The 23,032-nt window shown below is 34.3% G+C and overlaps 3 protein-coding genes across 3 annotated transcripts in view; all 3 read right to left on the reverse strand.

Moving 5' to 3' along the window:
* On the reverse strand, nucleotides 1-5,686 carry LOC127851121 (uncharacterized). Its single transcript, XM_052384681.1, has 4 exons — nucleotides 5,680-5,686; nucleotides 3,244-3,376; nucleotides 1,371-1,478; nucleotides 1-871 (listed from the first exon to the last, which is right to left on the reverse strand). The coding sequence occupies exons 1-4, from the start codon at nucleotides 5,684-5,686 to the stop codon at nucleotides 331-333; spliced, it is 789 nt and encodes a 262-aa protein (XP_052240641.1). The 3' UTR covers nucleotides 1-330.
* On the reverse strand, nucleotides 4,120-22,220 carry LOC127851299 (transient receptor potential cation channel subfamily M member 1-like). The gene is made up of 5 exons (XM_052385000.1): nucleotides 22,034-22,220; nucleotides 21,204-21,385; nucleotides 17,096-17,231; nucleotides 14,848-15,026; nucleotides 4,120-6,984 (listed from the first exon to the last, which is right to left on the reverse strand). The coding sequence occupies exons 2-5, from the start codon at nucleotides 21,379-21,381 to the stop codon at nucleotides 6,761-6,763; spliced, it is 717 nt and encodes a 238-aa protein (XP_052240960.1). The 5' UTR covers nucleotides 21,382-21,385; nucleotides 22,034-22,220; the 3' UTR covers nucleotides 4,120-6,760.
* The window catches only part of LOC127851122 (transient receptor potential cation channel subfamily M member 6-like), a 14,874-nt gene continuing 13,836 nt past the window's right edge, over nucleotides 21,995-23,032 (reverse strand). Inside the window, exon 11 of the mRNA XM_052384682.1 lies at nucleotides 21,995-22,238. Within this exon, the coding sequence (XP_052240642.1) occupies nucleotides 21,995-22,238 (244 nt within the window). The remainder of the gene's footprint in view (nucleotides 22,239-23,032) is intronic.

Below are 23,032 nucleotides of genomic sequence, written 5' to 3' on the forward strand. Positions count from 1 at the left end.
TGCATTTAAGCAGACGGACACCCAACCTAAACAAAAACAGTCGAAATGCCATGAGTTAAAATCATTAACAGCCATAAATACATACTAACAAAGACCAGTCAAAGGGTCATTTAATGCATAAACAGCCATAACACCCAACAAAAACATTCAAAGGGTCGTGCATTAAAAATATAAACATCAACAGATCCAAACGAACCAAAAACATTCAAAGGGAAATGACTTAATTTAAAAAACAGCCATACTAAATTGTTTCTTATTATTCTGTTTTAAATTCAGTTCAAATAGTACATGTAAACATATACATAAATTGATTTTGAACATGTTGAAGCTTTAGTTCCAGGCTGGTAGTTTCGCTTCAATGATGTCTTCAGTATCCTGCATATCAGTCTGGTCAATGACCTTTGGTGACCTTGACATCTGAGGAGCTGTACAAGGCCGTGCCCTTGCCTGTGACCCCTCCCCATTGGACGGGTCAAGCTCTCTAGGTCCTTTCTCTTCTTTTCCTGCATAAGAATCCATAAACTTTAAAACGCCAGGCTGGCTGATATCATGGATTGCAGATAGCCCAGCATTTAAAAAATCAGTCTCTTTTCTGGGTCTTTTCTCCTCTCTTCGTTCTCTCCGTTTTCTTCGTCGCTCCTCCTTTTCTGCCCTCCTTTTCTGTTCGACCATTTCCTTTTCAGCTTCATTCATTTTTATGTCAACATTAGCGTCATTCTTAGTTATCGTTTCATCTTCATCAATATTGTTAATTCCATCAGATTTTGCTGTTGCTGCTCTATTTTGATCCTCCTTGGCAACATCACCTGTTCCATCTTCAATTGATAAGGCAGAAGTTGGACGCGTCCTCACAATTGTCGGACTCCCGTCGCTGTAATTAAGATACTTTTTTAAACATATTAAATGGAAGTTTTGTTAAAATACAACATTCTTACTTGCTACCCTGCTCATGCACTGACTAATGTCATTTTTCAATTATCATTGTGCATGCCATTTTTACCTTTCTCAGTTCATTAACTTTAAAATGGAAATGCAATTTAGTATAATAAAACCAAAAAACAAGAAGTGTCTAGTTTTCCATTTTACACAATTTCTGTGATTTTGTGTCATGGACTAAAAAGTCCATAAATATATGCATCGATTACAGAACGAATCTTAACAAAGTAAAATTTAAGCTGCACCAGCAGGTGAGGTACCTTACTATAACATATGTTCTTTTATTTACATCAATTACTCCATTTTCTTTACAGTGTGACACAGCCAATCCCAAGCATTTTGGGTGAACAACAATTCTAATTGAGCTTAAAAGGTTGCACTGTGACCAGGCTTATCTGGGATGACACTTTCCGCACATGCATTAAGTATTTTACCTTCCAATGACGATAGTGATGATTGTGCCAGCGGGGAACTCTGGGAACTCTCGCTGGTGATTGTCACCTAATACTTCATCCTCAATCAGCTTGATCTGCATATCCACCCTTTCATAAGCATTGAATAAATAATTATATATCGACACGTTTTGCGAATAATTTTATTATTAAGTTGGATATTTTTGGCAATTTCCAACATTTTTTCAGTCATATCTCAGCTTCCAGCAGACCAAGGTAAACTTTCCCTAGGTGAGATGGCTCACTAGTGCAAAGTTGACATACTTATGCAAGAAACTGACAACTGTCCTCCTTGAATCATAGGTAGGGGAGAATGGACGTGGCAATAATTTTATGACCAATCACTACACAAGTTCTTTGGCGTGGCCGGGAATCAAACCTGAAATTCTCCAATTTGAAGTCCAGTGCTCTAGCAACTGAGTTAGCTTGCCCAGTTATATGGATAAAACGAAATTAATTAGAGCTGCCCCCGAATGCCACAATGTTGTAATTATAATGAGAAAGCTTTAATAATCATGTCATAGAAATTTTAAGGTTGAAAACAGGGCACAGCTTTTGAAAGTTTTTGCATAGGATAATGAAAAATGCACACTGCACCACTTCATAATGAACACTAATTGCAAGTTTAAATGTTTTATGTTTAACAGTATTTGAGAACCTAGTCCGGAAAGTTTGATTCTACAGGCAGAGTGACGAACACATTGACATCTATGTGAATCCAGCATACCTATTGTCTGTATTCAATTTGTGATTAAATACAACTGAATGATGTCTCTGTAGCAAAATAATGGTGACCTCATGTATAGATAGAACACAAATTACTGTAGTGAAAACAATGTGTATTATTTATATTTAAATGTGAACAAACGTTTTTTTTTTAAAGAGACTTGCCTTAATTAATTTTTTTTTATTAAAATCATCATCTTAAAACAAAAAGTGGCATTATTTGAACAAACTTTGAAGAGGACATGTATATGATATTACATAGAAAATATTTAAGCCTAGGGCTTTGCAGTTTCAGACAAGAAGATTTTGATAAAGGTTTTCCCTATATATGTCTTTGTAAAAGTATTGACCCCCGGGGTAGGGCTAGTTTTCACTCCAATGTCATAATTTGAACAAACCTTGTAGAGGACAAGCATACAATGCTAAATATCAAATATTAAACCTCAGGGCCTTGCAGTATAAGAACATATTGTTTAGGTTTTTATTTTTAAACTTCTTTTTGGGTGATGTGACCTAATCAATAACAATTTAACAATGTTTTTTATGTGTTATGTATGTTGTTTTGTATTGTGCTGTTTTGTGCTGTTTTGTACTGTTTTGGCAATTGGTCAATTGCCTTAAATACAGGACCAACTAATTGTGTATAATGAGAATTCAATACTTCTCCAGCAGCTGGAGTTTCACTTCTTTATATATTCGTAGATGACCACCCAAAAAACATTCCTGTGAAGTTTTGTAAATTTCTGTGAAAGTGGTTCATGAGGAATTGGTGTTTGAAGAAAAAGTTGACAGACGGAAACATGCACAAACACACACATGGACGAACTATGAGCTATGGTATCGTTATAGCTCACCATAAGCATGTTGAGCTCAAAAAGCCTAAAGAATAACAAAAGAAACAAAAAACTCAATTCTTTGAAAAATTAACCCTTTCCCACTTCAGTGAAAATGGCTTTTGAAACCAGAATGAAATCACAATAGCCCCCGAGTTACTGCTTATCAGTATCTAAAGATTTTAATGAAGAGGTCATTGATTTAATTTGATTTTTTAAGGACTACGCACGAGTCAAAATAGGTATCTACGCTGTAAAAGATTAAATACAGCATGCTCTTGAAACTTGGTGCTGACCTTTTTTCAAGGTTCTGCACCCTTGTATCAAGGCTGTTCTGGTCAGCCTCTCGTTTCCTTCTAAGAAAATCAGACATCATCGTCTTCTCAAATATCTGCAGGTACTCTTGATGCTTCTTGTCCAGCCACTGCCCTGAAATAAAAAGTGAGACATCTATAGCTGACAATTAACAGTAGACAAACACAGACCGTTCAGCTTTTCTGTTGTCGGATTTATTTTTATCATATCAAATTTTAATGTGATATTATCTTCAACTGAAATCAAATGTGAACCCATAACCGGTCCATTCAGTCCTAGATTGGAAAGTATAAAATGGTCAATACCTTTCAAAGATAGTGATTTTATGGTGGATTTGGAATTTCCGGAGAATTCCTTGATATTTCTCTAACTGAAGAAGTGCATTTTCCCCACCAAAGTGTGATTTGCCCTGATATTTCCCTTACTATAATGCTGATTTTCACTTATTTTTCATGACTTAAAGTTTTAGAAGAATTTTACAGTAGTTTTTGTTTTGTCAATCTTTGTAAATGTTGTGACCTTCCCTTTGATGAGGCCAGACTTTACACCAGGGGCTTAGTTTGAATATTTTTGGAAGGCACCACAAAACAATTATAGATACCAAATATGAAATCTCTTTGCCTTGCAGTTTCAGACACGATTTGTTTTAAGTATTGTCACGACTCTGACTTTTGTGAAAGTAAATATCTTCGGAAGCGGTAGCGAATCGTGTCAAGATAAATTTCTTTTAGTTAAGAAGTGAAAAATAAACACTTTTTATAAATTTTGTCAAACGTATCATTTATTATTTTCATCATATCACACATTTATGAACATAATACATTTATGTCAATGATAACATTACATGAGAAAAGTAAGAGTTATAAGTTAATAATTGTGTTAAAATTCTGCAAGTTTTCTGTTAAAATTCTGTGAGTTTTCTGTAATAATTCCGCAAGTTTTCTGTTATATTTGTATGTTTATATTTCTTTTTCTTATGAGGTTGTCAATTACAAACCATCAACTTTCAAAGCCTTTGTGTTTCTTTTATTCTCATATTCTTGCGTTATCACCTCCTACCGACCCAACCGTTCTGGTTAGAGTCATTCAAACTCAGAACTCATGGCCTTTTATACTCTCAGAAATTATGTTACCGCAGAATTCTGCTAAGTATTAGAATGTCATAACGTGAACAGCAGAATACTGACAGAATCACCAATAACTTTGGATTGTTCAATGAAAAATATAACATTTCAATATGTATTAACAATATAATATATACTACTACATAAATTACCTGCATATTTGCTATTTTAAATGTAAATAGTATTTTAAAACAATAAAAATTGATGCAGTATAAAAACAGTTTACAGCAGATTGTTTACGTAATAGTGACGTCATTCTCAGCTACAACGCCACCTAGGGTTAAATAACACTAAGTGAACATGTGTACAATAAATTTACAAGAATCTGGATTTAAACTCCAACAATCGCGTAGCTGGTAATCCAGGTAAATTTTCAAGTCTGTTATCATTAGAGTCTCATACAATACTATAACTTAACTGCAGACAGCATTCGAAACATAGGTTAAATATCAAATAGTAAATAAATATTACCCCACCCACTAAGGTTTACATGTGTTACATTACCCCCCTCTTAAGATTGTTTGTGTCCTCACAAAACTATTAAGTTCATAGAATCATTTAAACAATCATAATAAATAAATAACTCCTTTTCAATAAATAAAATTTATTAATTTAATGTCTAACTATCGACATTGAACAATTAATACAATACAAATTAACAAATGGATAATATATTCAGCATATATAACATTCCGATTATAACAATACTTATCACCTAGTGCTGTAAAACACAAGTGACAATAAAAGGAACAAACATGTTAACAAGTAAGTTATGAGCAAGGGTTTTAAACAAATATATTAAACATTGTGATGCTCATGACATTTTACTTATAACAACAAATTAAGTACATATATCAAAATTGAGCATGGATAAGACTAGAATGTTTCCTCCTCTATCACAAGCATCTCAAACAACAGAGCATGTCAAAAGTGATTAAAACATTTGGAGGAAATTCCGATCTTTTTAAAGATCAATTTTACAACAATGCAAAGAGCCAATGCTCTTTAAATTTACCTTAGAACATCAACATAAACAATAAAACTACAACAACAGTAACAACACATCAAATGTTAAATAAACTCTTTGACTATCATTAATCTTGTTATAATGCAGCAATTTTTTAATAAATAAAATGACTATGTTTACTTCACATTTCATAGTATCAATTATTGGTTGCCAAAAACAAAAATGACAATTAAGGTTGTAACCGTCGGAATTATTTAGTGCATTATGACCTTTGCTGATCCGAGTTTTACACAGTTTGCATGGTTTAAAGAGTGACTTCCCTTTACCAGCCATGCCGTTAGAATTTCCATTCAAATTTCGATTCGTTTTTTCTAGATTATTTACATGTAATGTAAGGAGAGATACCAAAACTCGGTATGTTAACAATTCATTAGTATTTAATGTTAAAGTGCGTTAATTGTTTCTATGGCAAGATTCTAGTTATTTCTTGAATCTGTTTCTAAATGTAGCCAACCACTAAGTTAGTAATTTTGGATGCATTTGCATATTCGGATTTAAGACATTATTTCCATATGCATGTTACAATGAAAATTAGTATAAATTTATGATTTTTTTTTTAAATGACAAAGAAGTTACTTATGGTTAGCTTATTATGTTTTTCAGGAAACCAGTGCAAAATAATTGCTGTGCAAAACACGTTGTATCAAAATCTTATGTGGGTATTCACTGGCTTTGGCGGGAACAGTGGTGGCCTCCGCATTTGTTGCCGGTAAGGATGATACCCTCGACCACGTGAACTCGCAGGAGATGGCTGGTAATGACACCTTTCAGTGATTGTTGGCCTTCGAACAATGACTGGTTCATTCTCCTTTCTATTTTGAATGGGAGGAACAACAAAAGCTGGAACAACAGCCCTTTTCTCCGCTTTGAACTCACGGAGTTCATCAACTAATTGGCCCAGCGCTAAGCCCATCGTATGAACCGCTGATTTCAGTTCAAGAATCTCAAATTTGAGATCATTTATGCAAGTGTCACAAGTTGACGTCGACGATGAAGAAGACGAAGACTTGGAAGATACACTCCATGGAGATTTTGTAGGACACAAAATTCTTTTATTGGAAGAATGTAATGGTGACTCTGGAAAGTCAAAAGGTGACAAATCGTGTTCACCTAACATCTCGGGCAAAATGTCAACAGTAGGGGTACTGTGAATGGAATTCGTTTTTAAGCCTGACGATTCCATTGCAGATTTCAAAATGTCTGAAGACTTACGACGACTGTTAAAAATCAAACACGAATCTTCTTTTGAAAAGCGAACAATGTCCAAGGAAGTTGGAACATATGGATTGACATTTTTGATTAATGAAGCATTTTCATTTACGTTTTCATTATTAGCCAACATGGCATTTACAGTTGCCTCATGTGGAGGAAAGTTACATTTTTTAACATGACGATATAAATCCACTTCGGATGCACACACAAATTTGCAAATTGCACAATAAAATGGAACTTTGTCCAAAGCGACGTGTTTTTTGTAAAAATGATCAAAAACTTTAGATTTTTCGCCTTGATATTTTGGAAGGCAATGTTGGCATTCAAATATCCTGCCTCTATTGTTGATGTAAGACATTCTGAAAATACACAAAATTTTGTTTTAATACATGTTATAATATTGTAATACAATTATTTTTAATCTTTTTACCATGACAATCATTGTTATTAATGAGCTTAAACAGCATGCAAATAATAGTTTCTGTTTCTGGCAGAATTTATCTGCATTGAATTTCTTTTATTTGGAAATCCATTTTGGGGGACAAGTACCCTTGTAAGGTTTCAATTTGTCATGATGTACAACTTTTACATCAGTCACAGATTTAGAAAATTGTAAAATATAATTTTGGTCACTAATTTTACTTTGGATGAGATATGGACCGGAGTATGGTGTTAACAACTTAGTGCATACTGCTTCTTTTCTTCTCACATTTAAATACCAAACAATGTCACCAGCATTGTACTGATTAAATGTTTTTCCTGACCCGTTCAAATCTGTATGTCTTTTAGCAGCATTTTGTAAATGTTCTCTACAAATTTGATGGCAAGTTAGCATTTTATTTTTGAGTTTCAAGACATAATCACCATAAGAGGAGATCAATTCATTTTCACTGTTTGCAAAACTACCAAAAGCAATCTCAGCAGGTAGTCTGACCTCTCTACCCAACATTAATAAATTTGGAGTCAATTTTGTAGTTTCATTGGGAGTAGCTCTATATGCTGCTGCTAAACAACCTAAATTTAAATCCCAGTCAGTTTGATTATCAGACAGATAAGCCCTGATCATGCGTATTAATGTTTTATTATATCTCTCAGTTTGACCATTGCCTTTTGGGTTTCTACTTGTCGTTCTCGTTTTCTTAATTTCAAGCATTTCACATAATTCTGAGAAAATTTTACTTTCATAATTGCTTCCTTGATCACTATGAATAGAAATAGGGCATCCAAATCTTGCAATAACTTCATTTAGTATCACTCGAGCTGTTGTCTCAGCTGTTTGATCAGGTACAGGTATTATCTCCACCCACCTCGAAAAATGATCTGTCACTGTTAAAATGTACCTATTACCCCTTGGAGTATAAGGCAGTGGACCTAAAAAATCAGTGGATAATCTGTCTAAAACATTGCCTACTGTGAGTGTTCCTAACGGAGCTTTTGGATTTATTGTAGGTGTCTTGTTAGCACCACAATTGTCACATTGTTCAATCCATAAATGAATATCTTCCCTAACACCATACCAATAGTATCTCTGTAACAACTTTTCTTGTGTCTTTTTGCGACCAAGATGACCAGATAAGATACTGTTATGCATCTGATACAAAACATCTTTTTGTAATATCTTAGGAATTAATAATTGTAAAAATATTCCTGAATTATCCTTCTTATGAAAACGCCTAAAAATCAAACCATCCTTTATAATCAATGCATCCCAGCAATGCAAATAGTGACGTGTAACCACACTTTCTAAATTGGACATATTCCCATTAGGTTTGCTACCCAATGACAGCCATTTTAATATAGGCCCGATATCTTTATCTTTCATTTGCAAATCTATTATGTCTTGTATAGTAAAACTGTTTGACCATGTAATGTAATCATCTAAGGAACCAGTTTTTGACCTTGTAGTCATTGATCTACACACTGAACTGTACACAGAATTGAATTTCAATCTGTAAACAGTCACTGTAATAAGTACTGTTAAAACAAGACTTATTGTCTCAAACATTGACCTTTTCATTAGGCCAAACAAAAAATATATTCCATTCAGACAACAGCTGAACAACAGTAATAATAATAAACAATCAACACTTCTTGTTGATTCTATATTTGTTCCAGTATTTGTAACCTTGACATTTGACATAGACTCATTTACTACATGTATGTCGTTGACCTTTGAATCAGTAACTGAACAAGTCTTTAAAGGCTCATTGTATATTTTGTTTGCACAAACATTTTGACTTGAAATATCATGGATGTTTGAATCCATTTCTAACGCTCTTTTTCTACACTTGAAACATGGTCCACATTTAAGCATTTCCTCGGTATCAATATCTTGACAAGTACAATCTTTTGGATTGGGACACCTTGACAAAGCATCAGCATTGCCATGTTTTTGACCTTGCCGGTATTCAACTTGGAATGTGTATCCTGATAGGATTTCTATCCAATGTGCTATTCTGCCTGTAGGCGATTTCAGGCTAAAAAGCCAACGTAACGCCCTATGATCTGATCTCACTCTAAATTCTCTACCAAGTAAATAATGACGAAAGTATTCGACAAAATATCGAATAGCAAGTAATTCTTTATCTGTCACACAAAAGTTTCGTTCTGCTTTACTCAATGTACGACTAGCGTATGCGACTACTTTTTCTTTTCCACCTTGTATTTCACTTAATACAGCACCTATACCAAAATTACAAGCATCACAATCTAAAATGAATTCTCCATCATTTATTGGTAAAGTCATGAAATCTGGATTTGTAAGACAATGTTTCAATTTGTCAAACGCTATTTGACATTCATTTGTCCATTCCAAAGAACTATCAGTTTTGGTGAGATCAAACAAAGGTGTTGCAATAGTACTGAAATGTTTTACATGTTTACGATAATACGAGCAAAGACCAAGAAATTGTTTAACCTCTGTTACATTCTCGGGGACCTTCCATTGTAAAACTTTACTTACATTACATGGATCTGGTTTGACACCTTTAGCAGACACCCTGTATCCAAGAAATGTAACCTCATCTTTCAACAACTCACATTTTTTAGGCTTGAGCTTTAGATTTGCCTGTCTAAATCTGTTTAAAACCTCAGATAACCTGTTTATGTGGTCATCCACTGTGCTTCCAAATACAATACAGTCATCAATATAGATGATACATGTTTGCCATTGTAGACCCTTTAAAGCAAGTTCCATAACTCTTTGAAAAGTAGCTCCACTATTGGTCATACCAAACGGCATAGAGGTAAACTCATACAACCCATACTTTGATGTGAATGCTGATTTGGGAATGTCATTTTCATGCAAAGGAACTTGAAAATAACCTGATGTAAGATCTAGTGTTGAAAAATATTTAGATCCTGCTACTGTGTCAATACATTCATCCACTTTTGGTATTGGAAATGCATCTACTTTAGTGACCTTGTTTAACAAACGATAATCTATGCATGGCCTTATTGTGCCATCCTTTTTGGTAACTAAACAAAGCGGTGAAGCCCAAGGGCTGTTTGATGGTCTTATTACCCCTTGGTCAAGAAGTTTATCAATGGCCTTTTTTTCTTCTTTTTGATAAGCAATTGGAACACGCCGAAAAGGTTGTTTGATTTGCCGTGCATTGCCAGTGTCAATAGTGTGCTCAGTTAAATTGGTAAGGCCAATGTCATTTTCATCCTTAGAGAAAACATCCTGGTATTCTATAAGAACATTTGCAATCTTTTTAATATCAGACTGATTTTTGTCTTTAACTGAGTCAGTGTACAGTGTTTTTAAATGTTCTGGTATTTGCTCACTTATGCTGTTATCATTTGCTATTTTAATGTTGTCCTGAGAAACATTTCTATGGACTTTGTTTTCAGGTGTTTGAACAAATTGTAATCTCCTTATTGAATTTGTATTGAGGTCCTGCATATTTTCTGACTCAAGTAATTGTACTGGGTCATTTGCTACAAATTCTGCGGTACCAATTACTGTGTCTTGATTGATTGAAACATCATTAGGAAATGGATTTATCAGTCTAACTTTAACTGTTGGGGCACTATTGATATTTGCTAAACTTGTGGCCATCATAACAGGGAAATTGTTTTTAAAACTAGCTGATGCCTCAATTAAAATGTCAGCACACTTTCTATTGTCATCCATTTCATATCTGTCTACATATGCATCAATTATTTGTTCTGTATAGCCATTAATAACATAATGATCTGCAGACTTAACTTTCCTTACAGTATTATCACTGTATTGATGACATGTAATTTCTGCGCCATTGAGTAAAATTTTGTTCTGACTAAGTATAATATCAGCAGGTTTGCCGTTACTTCCTTTTAAAATGTCCATACCCAGTAAAACATCATCTTTTATATCTGCAATAATGACTTCTAATTTTGTTTTATATCCATCAATTAGCAATTCTAAATCACATTTTCCAAAATCTGTCAATGGTTCCCCACCTGCATGTAGTAATTTGCCTTTTTTTGTAAAGATGGTTTACATGAATCATCAATTCTATTATAAATATTTTTGGAAACTACAGTTTTTTCTGCACCAGTATCAACAACGTAATTAACGTGCACTCCTTGAACACATCCAGCAATATATATACTTTCTGATAATGGGAAACCTCGCCTAATAGGATTATTTGCTGGAATAGCAACATTACTTTGGCCTTCAAAATTTTGGACTGTCTCTTGGCCATTTAAGTCAGTCCTATCTAGTTTAAACATGAGCCAGGGGTAGCATAACTGTAGCTATTGGTGTTGTTTTGATGGTGCCATTGATTTTCACTGCCTTTATTGCTTTGATTTTGACTCATCAGTTGTGTGCCATTGGTGTAGGCATGATTTTCTCTCACTTTGTGCATATTACTTTGGGATGGAAATGCTGATGGCATTTTACACTGTTCAGTTATTTGACTTTGCATGTTTTGTAATTTTGGGCAATTTCTTTTTATATGCGATGGGTCATGACAATAGAAACATTTCCTGTCATTGTTCATTCTGCTTTTAATGTAACTGTTTGTATGTGACCTATCCTTTATAAATTGGGCTTTTGGTGCGGTGTTGCAACTTTTGTGAAATTATAATTGGTTTTGTTGGGCAGTCAATGCATTTAATTCTGCTCTGACAATTTCTCTCAATTTGTCCATGTCATTGGTTTCTATTTTATTTGATAGGTTCTCATGAACACTGTTAACCTCTTTCTTAATGAGCCTTGTTTTATTTTTACCTGGTGCAATTTTTGCAACATCACATTCTATATCACTGTTATCTGAATCAGTTAATATGTGTCGAATATTTTCATTATATGACCTTTTCTTTTGTTTTGTTTCTTGGAAACATACTGTTTGAAAAACAGCTTCATCGATATTTTTTGGTTATTTTATGAATTCTACATGAAAACGAGCCTTATCATCAATTAAACCATCAAGGAATCTTCTTAAAAGATCCTCTTTTCTTGTTTATTTATCACGATTGACATGGGCTTTGTCATACAACATTTTTAATTCAGCAGCATACTGTTCTGCTGTTTCCCCACATTTTTGATTTCTGTGACTGAATTGTACCCAAAATGTTTTAGAGGTTTCAACTATCCTGAATCTGTTTGAGAGTTCTTTGCATAAAGATTTGTAATCTGACCTAGTGTCACGGTTCAATTGACCATAAACAAATTCACCAGCTATTCCCTGTAATCTAGGTAATATTTCATCTAATTTTTCATCAAGTGTCCATCTTTGCCTTTTTGCAACATTCTCAAATCGGTTAAACCAAACATTCCATGATTCTTTACCTGTGAAGGGAGGTAATTTCGGATAATGTTTGTTTCCCCTGTTAACATGCATTGATGAATTGGACATAAGATTATCTGGGTCAGGAATACTATCACTATCAGTATCACTCTCACTGTATGCCAACCTGTGACTTTGAAGTCTGTTTTGCCTATGCGAGTCAAGAGATTTATCCCTATTATTTTGCAAATCTAGATTTTTTAAAGCATTTGTTAACTCCTGGGTTACATGTAATAAAGAATTCTCAAGGCTTGCAACTTTTGCCTCAATGTTTGAAATACTTTGACTCATTGCTTTATTATCATGAGTGTCGCCAGCACTCATATGTAACTTTGAACTAGTCATACACTGTGACTGTCCATTATAAGAAGAACAACATTGTTCATCTGTGTTAATAATTTGTAATTCTTCACTATTTGAATGTTCAACATTCTGCCTCTCATTCCTAATTTGAATGTTATCATTTTCTTCACGAGCTCTATGTCGTGTTAACACCATATCTCTGTCCATAGTAAAAAAAAGATTGAGAACGGTTTTTAAAAAAATAAATAATTTTCCAAATATAATTTATCCATTTATTCTAATGCAAATCCATTAAATCTGAACATTTAAATTCTGCAGAAATGATACAAAATTGGTAGTATGGAGTTTTCGCTGCCACCAAAATATGTCACGACTCTGACTTTTGTGAAAGTAAATATCTTCGGAAGCGGTAGCGAATCGTGTCAAGATAAATTTCTTTTAGTTAAGAAATGAAAAATAAACACTTTTTATAAATTTTGTCAAACGTATCATTTATTATTTTCATCATATCACACATTTATGAACATAATACATTTATGTCAATGATAACATTACATGAGAAAAGTAAGAGTTATAAGTTAATAATTGTGTTAAAATTCTGCAAGTTTTCTGTTAAAATTCTGTGAGTTTTCTGTTATAATTCCGCAAGTTTTTTGTTATATTTGTATGTTTATATTTCTTTTTCTTATGAGGTTGTCAATTACAAACCATCAACTTTCAAAGCCTTTGTGTTTCTTTTATTCTCATATTCTTGCGTTATCACCTCCTACCGACCCAACCGTTCTGGTTAGAGTCATTCAAACTCAGAACTCATGGCCTTTTATACTCTCAGAAATTATGTTACCGCAGAATTCTGCTAAGTATTAGAATGTCATAACGTGAACAGCAAAAGACTGACAGAATCACCAATAACTTTGGATTGTTCAATGAAAAATATAACATTTCAATATGTATTAACAATATAATATATACTACTACATAAATTACCTGCATATTTGCTATTTTAAATGTAAATAGTATTTTAAAACAATAAAAATTGATGCAGTATAAAAACAGTTTACAGCAGATTGTTTACGTTATAGTGACGTCATTCTCAGCTACAACGCCACCTAGGGTTAAATAACACTAAGTGAACATGTGTACAATAAATTTACAAGAATCTGGATTTAAACTCCAACAATCGCGTAGCTGGTAATCCAGGTAAATTTTCAAGTCTGTTATCATTAGAGTCTCATACAATACTATAACTTAACTGCAGACAGCATTCGAAACATAGGTTAAATATCAAATAGTAAATAAATATTACCCCACCCACTAAGGTTTACATGTGTTACAGTATTCATGATTATAATTCATCTTTAAGCCCTATGAACTGCTTAATCAACGGACTTGAAGGATTTCAACAATGTTTTTAAAGGACCATTTAGAAACTTTCTAATAAATTTTGTCAGTTTCTGCCCATTTGTTAAAGAGGAGATGAGATACACGCCAAACATGCACACACATAGACACAGATGTTACAGCATGCCAATAGCTTGAGCAGTTAGGGCTCAGGTATGCTTAAAACTGTTGATCTCTAAGGCAGTGCCAGTTTTGGCATAATTTTAAAACTTTGTTAAGGTCCTCTAGATGATTTTATATACAAATTATATAAGTCTTTGGATTTGCGGTCTCAGGTAAGAAGAATTGTTAAGGGTTTCCCTTTATATATCTATGTTATACTAGTTAGGGGAGGGGCCTGTTTTTACACCAAGGGCTAAATTTGCACAGGTTTTACAGATCACATGTAGATGATGATACACACCAAATATGAAGTCTTTTTTGTTTCAGACAAGAAAGTTTTTAACAATTTTACCTCAGTCAGTGTTAAACTGAAGATCCCAGGGATGGGGCCAGTTTTGACCCATGGGGCATAATCTGAACAAACTTTTTAAAAGACCTCTAGAAGACGTTACGTACCAAATATAGAAATTCTAGTCTTTATTGTTTAAGAAAAGAAGATTTTAAATGCATTCAATTTAAAAGTCTATGTTAATCCTGGGGCGGGGCCAGTTTTGACATAAAGAACATGATAGCACAATTCAACAATTATGTACACACCATAGTCACTGAAGCACATTACACGATTGTCACACTCACCATCCCTGGGTTTACTCCAGCCCAACTTCTTGACGATGGAGGTCACCACCAGGTAGACGTGTACGAGGATGCTCAACGGAGGCACGAGGAACGTTTTGTTGGAGTATTCCATCACCAGGTAGTACATATCAAACTTCCAGATCTGGAAAGAGTTCCTTTCCACTGAGTTGACCACGTTGCTAGAAAAACAAGAGTAGATTTAATGCATCTGCATAAAGTGTCGTCCCTGATGAGCCTGTGCAGAATGCTTTCATGGAATTCTCTGGAATGAATTTCTCAACACAGAGATGAAAAAAATGCTGAAATAGAGAGTAGATTTACTCATAGTTATGAATAAATTTATTATTCTCTACTCTCAAAATACAATTAAATTCTCATCATCATTATCAACCATATCATCATCATCTTATCAACATCATTATCATTATCATATAAATAATAATCCAAAGACAAAATAGGAGTGGGTGTTTGAATTTGTCAGCACTATCCATATATACGTGCAAAAACAATTCTTCTGACGATCGTTTGTGTTCCATGTGCAACAGAGATCGACCTCAATGGCACCGATCAGTTGATGAGTCTCGAGATTACTGTAAACGAAGTAACATCCTTGTTCAAATGTATAAAGAACTAGTTAAGTGGTGTAGGGCATGTCATTATTTATACTAAACATGCAAATGTGTAGCACGTGAACAGTGCAAATTAATTCATACAAAATCAGACGGTGAGTCTAAACCTAAAATTTAGAGTTAAGGTTTGAGAAAAGTGATCGCCGCCGATGCCCAAAGCGCACATAGGTCGCCTCCATTGCCCATCAATCACTGCTTAAAATAGCATAAATTTACAAATGTAAAGCATGAATTATTTTTAAAAGCTGCTATTATTTACAAGATACATCCACCAGCACCACCAACATAAGTACACATGACTTCACGTACACCCCATACAATAAATGGTAGTAATGAACGATACAAGCAAAACCGCGAGCGGGATGCGCAACCCTCACTGCTCATTTTTCTTTTCTTTCTTTTTTCTTTTAATGGCAGGGGGACGTACGAGGACCCATGGCTCAAGACCCGTGTCTAGGTGCCTTCATCACCCCCCCCCCCCCCGAAACCTCAAATTTAAGAGAAATCTAAACATATTGTATTGTACAAATTAAGTATTCTTTAGCAAAACAAGTAAATGAATCTTATCAATCTCATTGTGAAAATTAACATAACAAACAAACCCCGTACGCACCCGGGACAATAAGCAACCAAATCATTCAAACCATAACATCCATAAAATAATATGAATTTAGATAAATCATAAGTATTCCGTGTAATATATACAGGCATATGACAAAATTTTGCAACAGCTGTACTCAACCGACGTCAAAATCAAACCATTCACACCAAAAAGAAAACATTAAGTAATCGTAAAAGTAATATTACCTTTTAAAATTAAACGTTCATTACGTAAGAAAACAACGAATGATATGAATGACATTTAAAATTACTAAGATTTCAAAATATGTGGAAGTGAGAGTCACAAATATGATGCACATAACTTAAAATTCACATTAAAAACATAATATGAAGTAAAAGATGAAACAAAATAATCAAGTAAACTTAGTTGCTACAGACTTAAATGAAACAACAACAACCGACTTTCTCGGTAAAGGTATCGGTTTTGTGTTTAGATCCCATCTCACATGGACTAAAAACCGAACTGATAATAAACTTAATATCGACTTTATTATTGCAAAATTACAAACGTAAAAGTAATGTAACCGATTATTTAGACATGCATATGTTCATTAAGGGCGGGCGGGCGGGTTTATCACCCTTTCGTTTTCCCTTTCCACAACGTGTGCCTGTCAAATACACACCTCGAATGGCGACTCAATAGATTTGCAAATCATATATGCCCCAAAATGAAAAACTCGTGCGCTTTCGCGCTAAATCTCAAACACAAAACCCGTGCATTTTTCGCGCTAAACAATTACCATAATCACTCTTCTAAAAAACATGTATACAACCATACTATACCATATTTATCAAACCGAGAATAATTTCATTTTTCTAATCAATTAATCAAAATTATCCACGGTCACTCTGGGAAAACGGAGCTCTATGAATGTGGGTTAAGTGTCGTCTCATGTAGTCTTTTAATTAAAGAAAGTTAAAACTCTCTTCTCAACTAAAATCCAGACGGAAAGTTTTAGCGGAACCAGGTTACCCAAAGATGTCCAATAGCAGGTTACCTGAAGATGGCTATAAGCAGGTTCAGAAGAAGGATGCCGCCAATCATGAGGTAGGCTGCAAGGATGAAGGGAACCATCCAATGAGGGGTAAGACAGTCCCTCTCCCCCGCCACACGCGTAGAGTTGCAAGCTTTGTCTGGGGAACAGAATAGACCCTTTCAGTTATTCGCATTAACTAGTGTAAGAGTGTCCCTTAGCCGGATGTGACGTAATGCGATGATACAAATCCGCCAGAGAGAAAATTGTACAGTGTCGCGCATAGAGGGAAGGTTGACAAAATCATCGTTTTTAATGATTATCATGCAAAATATCAAATAAAATTTTACTAATTATATCTGAATAAAACATTTGCATGCAAGGAAATGCATTTGTGAAACGATTATATTGTTTTTATTATTTGTTTTTACAAAAAACGAACTCGGGATTAGAACACAATGTAAGAGCCCGGTATGTAGTTACGACAAAAATCTCCATACTTGGCACTTCGTGACCTTTTTTTGGTTAAAAAATTCTCATAAATTGAACTTATTTCAGAATAAATTAAATTTACCGAACGAAAACAAATAATGATGAAAGCAAACAACAATTTAATAGATCGATTTTATGTACGCAACACATTGTACCTGATTTGAACCTTTATTTGTCTGAAAAAACTTACCTTGTTACACATAAATAACTTCTCTTTATTAATGTAATTGTTTGTTTTAATTGTTCACACCAATGTTGACACTCTTTGTTGCAGCTTTTTTATCCCGGTGTTTTATTGCACCTTTGTTCATCACAACCCGTTTATCTCGTTATGATCGGATACTGTCCAGACAATTACAAAGAAAACAAGGTGTCATAAATCTAGGGACCTATACTTGGGTCCCTGCATAAACCACATATTTCAGCCTTAGTGTCTGGTTATTAAACACAATTTATGATACCCCATGTCATCACCACTTGGCATATTAAGCAGTCATTTTAGCCAAATTTTAAAGCCAAAATAGTGAACAGTTGCTTCAATTTAATATTTAAACATATAAAAAATGAAGACATTATCGGAAATGGATTTACAGGAAAATATATTTGCCAGTTTAATCATATAATACATGTTTAATAACTATAAATAAATTTAAAATATTGTGCAATTTAACTGCTAATCAACTGAGGTATTTAACTGTTACCGGTAAATGTAAACTCCGCTATTACGTGTATAGATTTCAAGTACGTTATTGCAGTGTATAAAACAACATCATGAAAATAATCACAATAGGGAAAACAATACTTGCGTTATATAAATTAAATATTTAGATTTATTGATCATAAAATGCTAGATTTGTATCACTCCTTATAACTAGTAAAGAGATTTCAATATGTATACATGCCGACAGTTAATTTACATAATATGCAGAGTTCTTTTAGGTATGTTTGCTAAAATTTATTAATACTGTCTTTAAATGAAAAGAAAACGAAAATCCATTCAATGGAAAAGTAAATCACCACAGCATAATAAAAATTGATATGTATTCCGCCGGTTAGGGCTTTGTTTTATAATTGAAATGCACTTTCGATCGCTGATGAAAAATATCACTATCCACACTACTTTTCCATTTGTATGCTTTAAAGTATTAATATTGTCATTCAATTGAAACGAAACGAAAATTCATTCATTGGAAAAGAAAATGATAAAATTTAACAATTTTATGTATTCCGAATTTTAGGGCTTCGTTTTACAATTGATTAAATGCACCTCTTACACATTCGATTGCTGATGAACAACAACAATATCCACACCACTTATAATTGTGATCAAATAGATATATGTTTCATTATTTTTTAAACATCATTTATAAATGTCTTACCATAAGTAAGAATACGGCTCATTTAGTTGTTTTGTGTTGTGCGATTTTCAGTATTTAGTTATCCGATCACGTTCTCTGATGAACAATACCGCTGCTTTATCAGCATTATAAACCGAATATCAAAATTTCATTAGAACATAATACAGTATTAACAATTAGGTAATTATAAACCTTTTAGTGCATATATTCATTCCATTTACATCGTTGATTTTTTTTTCAAACAAGATCTCTGTTCTCGTTTACAATCGATACACTCGATAATCATCGCATGACGTCACACAAGGGAGATAATTAAAAACCGGAAATAACTGAAAGGGTCTTTAGCATTACCTATAGTGACTAAACCTTTAGCAGCTCAGATACGCATTTTGTCACCGTTTGTTATCCCATAAAAATAACATTTATTAAATATACTTCCTTAACAAATACAAGTTAGAAACACTTCATTTCCAACCCTAAGATACTGATGCTCAGCAAAAAGCATAAAACCTGAACAGACTGCAAATTTCTCGCAGGCTGTTTCGGATTTATGCTGGTTGCATAAAGCTATTTTCACTTTGCTATTGAGCAGCAAAGGTATAACTAGTTGAAGCTTGGTTTCTCTATGACAATAAATTAAAGGCTGAGTGGTTTTATTTTAAATATTTAGAAATTCATTTAAATTTGTTTATGTCAACATTGGCCTGCCTGAAAACTTTGAAAACAATGATGGCATGGGTGAACATTTCCTTAACAAACAATATAACGCATTTATATGATTTCTTTATTTCAATAATTTCATTTATAAGAACAATATCCAAGTCGCAAAATACGTAATTTCTTTAAAAAAAACACACACACATCGTAAAACTAAAACAAAACCATACTACGATGTATACTGTACATTCTACATACATTTAATACATTCAGTTTAATTTTATTTGTATTTTCTAAGATGCACTGACCTAAGGTTCTTGTTTATGAAAATAATTGCATCGACTAAGTCGCTATTGAGTCTGTTCCTTAGCTTGGTTAGTACCAAGCCGGCCGACTAGAACATGCGCTCGGACGGACCCGATGTTGCCGGAAACGCCAGAATACTTCAGGCGACATATGCCAGTTTGGGAAATCGCAATTTGTATACTCTTCTTTTTAACAGATAACTTTTGATTGACCAATTAAAAAACATTGATTTCATTGGACAGAAATTATTTTTCCATACTGTTGCACCCGTCGATTGAAGCCAAGTAGCCAATTGGTGTCAATTATCGAGAAGTAAGGACCATAATACAAAACACGGAGGCGCAAGTTGGCAATTATGCAACTCGGTCATTATCACCAAGGTGATCGGGAACTGGCTGGGGCACTCGCTGAGCAACAACCGTTTAACGGATGTGTGTCAGTCTGTCAACGGTGTTTGGTATATAGATTAACGTCGAAATGTACGATAAGGAACATAGTGTGCATAAAAACATGGATAATATAGTTTAATCAAGTATTCGGATCCTCTTTTACAATTCGGATACTTGACCAGTATTCGGATATCCGGATAATCGTTACCATCCCTACTTTTAATTAATTATCGATATTGTTTGCATGAAAGAAGGTTACAACATGCTATTATTTGACATGATAATTACGTTATTATTTGTTTATTAAATGTCATATTTTCCATTAAATCGATTTAAGGAAACATGCAAAAATATACAGGTCTTGAAAGTTTTGATTAGATCTGTAGTATGCCAGAATAAATTCTTCTCCATTTTGCGTTGTCTTTGGAATCTTTACATACAAAACTTGAAGTAAATTGCGTTTTTCAACTTTCTATGCAAATATTGGCTACCAAGTGGCCGAAGAATTCCCTAAAAAGTGTAACATATGAGCCACGTCATGCAAAAATGGGTCTTATGCCATATGCAGCAAGCCTAGCTCCAGACGAGCCTGCACAAGGCAGTCAGGTCAGCAGCTACCCTGTCCGCTAATGGAACAATGAAGCATTGGTTGCTTTTATAACGGACAAACATGCTTCTGACCAGACAGCGCGTAATGCGCAGGCTTGTCTTCAGATAAGCTTGCTACACATGTAATTGACACATTCTAACATAACGCGGCTCATATTACATTAATCACAGTCCCCAATATACTTATAAAAGATTTCTCAATAGATAATAGAGTCTAGGCGAAATATGATAAATTTTAAGCTAAATGTGTTACTCCACTCATAATGCAAACCTTGGCTAACAAGTGGCAGCAGTCCCGCCCAAAAATTGTAACATATTTACCTCCGTCACATACCCCAATGGACTTGACAAAGATTTCCCCATAGATCATCCAGTACGGGAAATAGAAGACGTCCTTGATTATGGCCCAGCTGGGGGAGCGCTCCGTGTACAGGAGACCCTGGGCTGCTATGCCGTACGCCAACAGGATCACAATCATGACCACCAGGAACAGACCCATCTCTCTAAACTTGAGAGAAATATCAGGATTAGAGCTTGTTTGTTTGTTTATGTGATATGTTTTTGACATTTTCAATAGTATATTAGTCGAAATGGCGTCTGTCAGTTAATTATTTTTTATTATTATTATATAGGTATATGATGTTAATTTAACGTTAGAAATAAGCAGTCCTGGGCTAAACATTTTCAACTGATACATACAACTGTATTTCCTAAAAATGTTTCTTAAAAAATGATTCTAGTACGAAACACTGCCAGAACTGTTTCATTGTTGGAAATCAATAAATGATTTGCCACAATATTGAAAACTATATCTTTAAAGCCCATTTTTACTTTATATTCACTTATTTTTTTGGATAAACGCTATGGATAATCACCCATAATTCTTTTTTAGTTTTCCAAACAAACAGTTTTTTTCTGGATTATAAATTCTCAAGAGCTCAACTGTGGTCCCAGAGTCAAAGCCAACACTGTTACCATTAAGTAGACTCTAAAAGAGACTTTCTTTTAACAAAAAAACACAATAAAAGCGAAAAGTTTGGTTCCTCATCAGAGAGTGTGGACTGCACAGGCTTATACATCAACATTGTATGCACATCCATATAAGCCCCTTTTTACCAAAATGAGGCATATGTTTTTCTGGCCTGACTCACCATCCTGCGAACCATGACCATCTTGGGACCCACGTTGCTGCTGGTCCTGTAGAACTTGTTGATTTTCGCAATGAACACCACAGAGTTGAGGCAGTACAATACCTTGGTGACTGATGGGTAACCGAGGTGATGGAGCACGAACCCCAGGATACACAACAGCAGGTTGACAGCCTCCATGCAGCCCACGAACCCATACCAGTCAGAGCTGGCTCGACATTCGTCCCAGCTCGATATTCGGGACTTTTGCCGAATGTCGATGTAAGAGCTGGCTCGACATTCGATCAAGCTCGATATTCGGGAATTGTGCCAAATGTTGATGTCAGAGCTTGCTCGACATTCGCCCCAGTTCAATATTCGGGACTTTTGCCGAATGTCGATGTAAGAGCTTGCTCCATATTTGCCCCAACCCGATATTCGAATGTCGAATTGGATCTTTGATGTCAGTGCCATCTTCACGCACCTTATTTATCTATAGTTTATCTATGGTGTGTAATTTAAAGGGACCATTTCACTGATTTTGGCATGTATTGAAGTTTGTGATGATTTTTTTTTAAATTGATAAATGAAAACAGAGGAACCTCCAGTAAAACAACGAATAAAATAAAAAAAAGTCATCCTTATCTTGGCTTGAAATACTGAATCTTGGGAGTTATTTGTTAAGCGCTGAAACCACCCAGCCATCCCTGCTTATACAGAGAGTTGAGTATTTTGTATAGGCAATCATCGCAAAATATATCTATAACAACATAATTCACAAAATTATTTAATCGTTTCGCATTTGTAACACATGATTATTTTCAGGTGTTTACATCATTAAATGTTCAGCATTACTGTTTAGCATATAATGTTGTCATTAGACAGCAAAGAGAAAATTGAAAGACCTTGGTATTATATTAGTTTTATTTACTGTAATACAAAGATCGTGACCATCTGAAAGAAACTACAACTTTGTGAGTATACATTAAAGTAAAACAAAAATGCCATATATATCATTCACAG

The sequence above is a fragment of the Dreissena polymorpha genome, chromosome 11 (genome assembly GCF_020536995.1).
Source record: "Dreissena polymorpha isolate Duluth1 chromosome 11, UMN_Dpol_1.0, whole genome shotgun sequence".
In the NCBI taxonomy this organism is placed as follows: Eukaryota; Metazoa; Mollusca; class Bivalvia; order Myida; family Dreissenidae; genus Dreissena; species Dreissena polymorpha.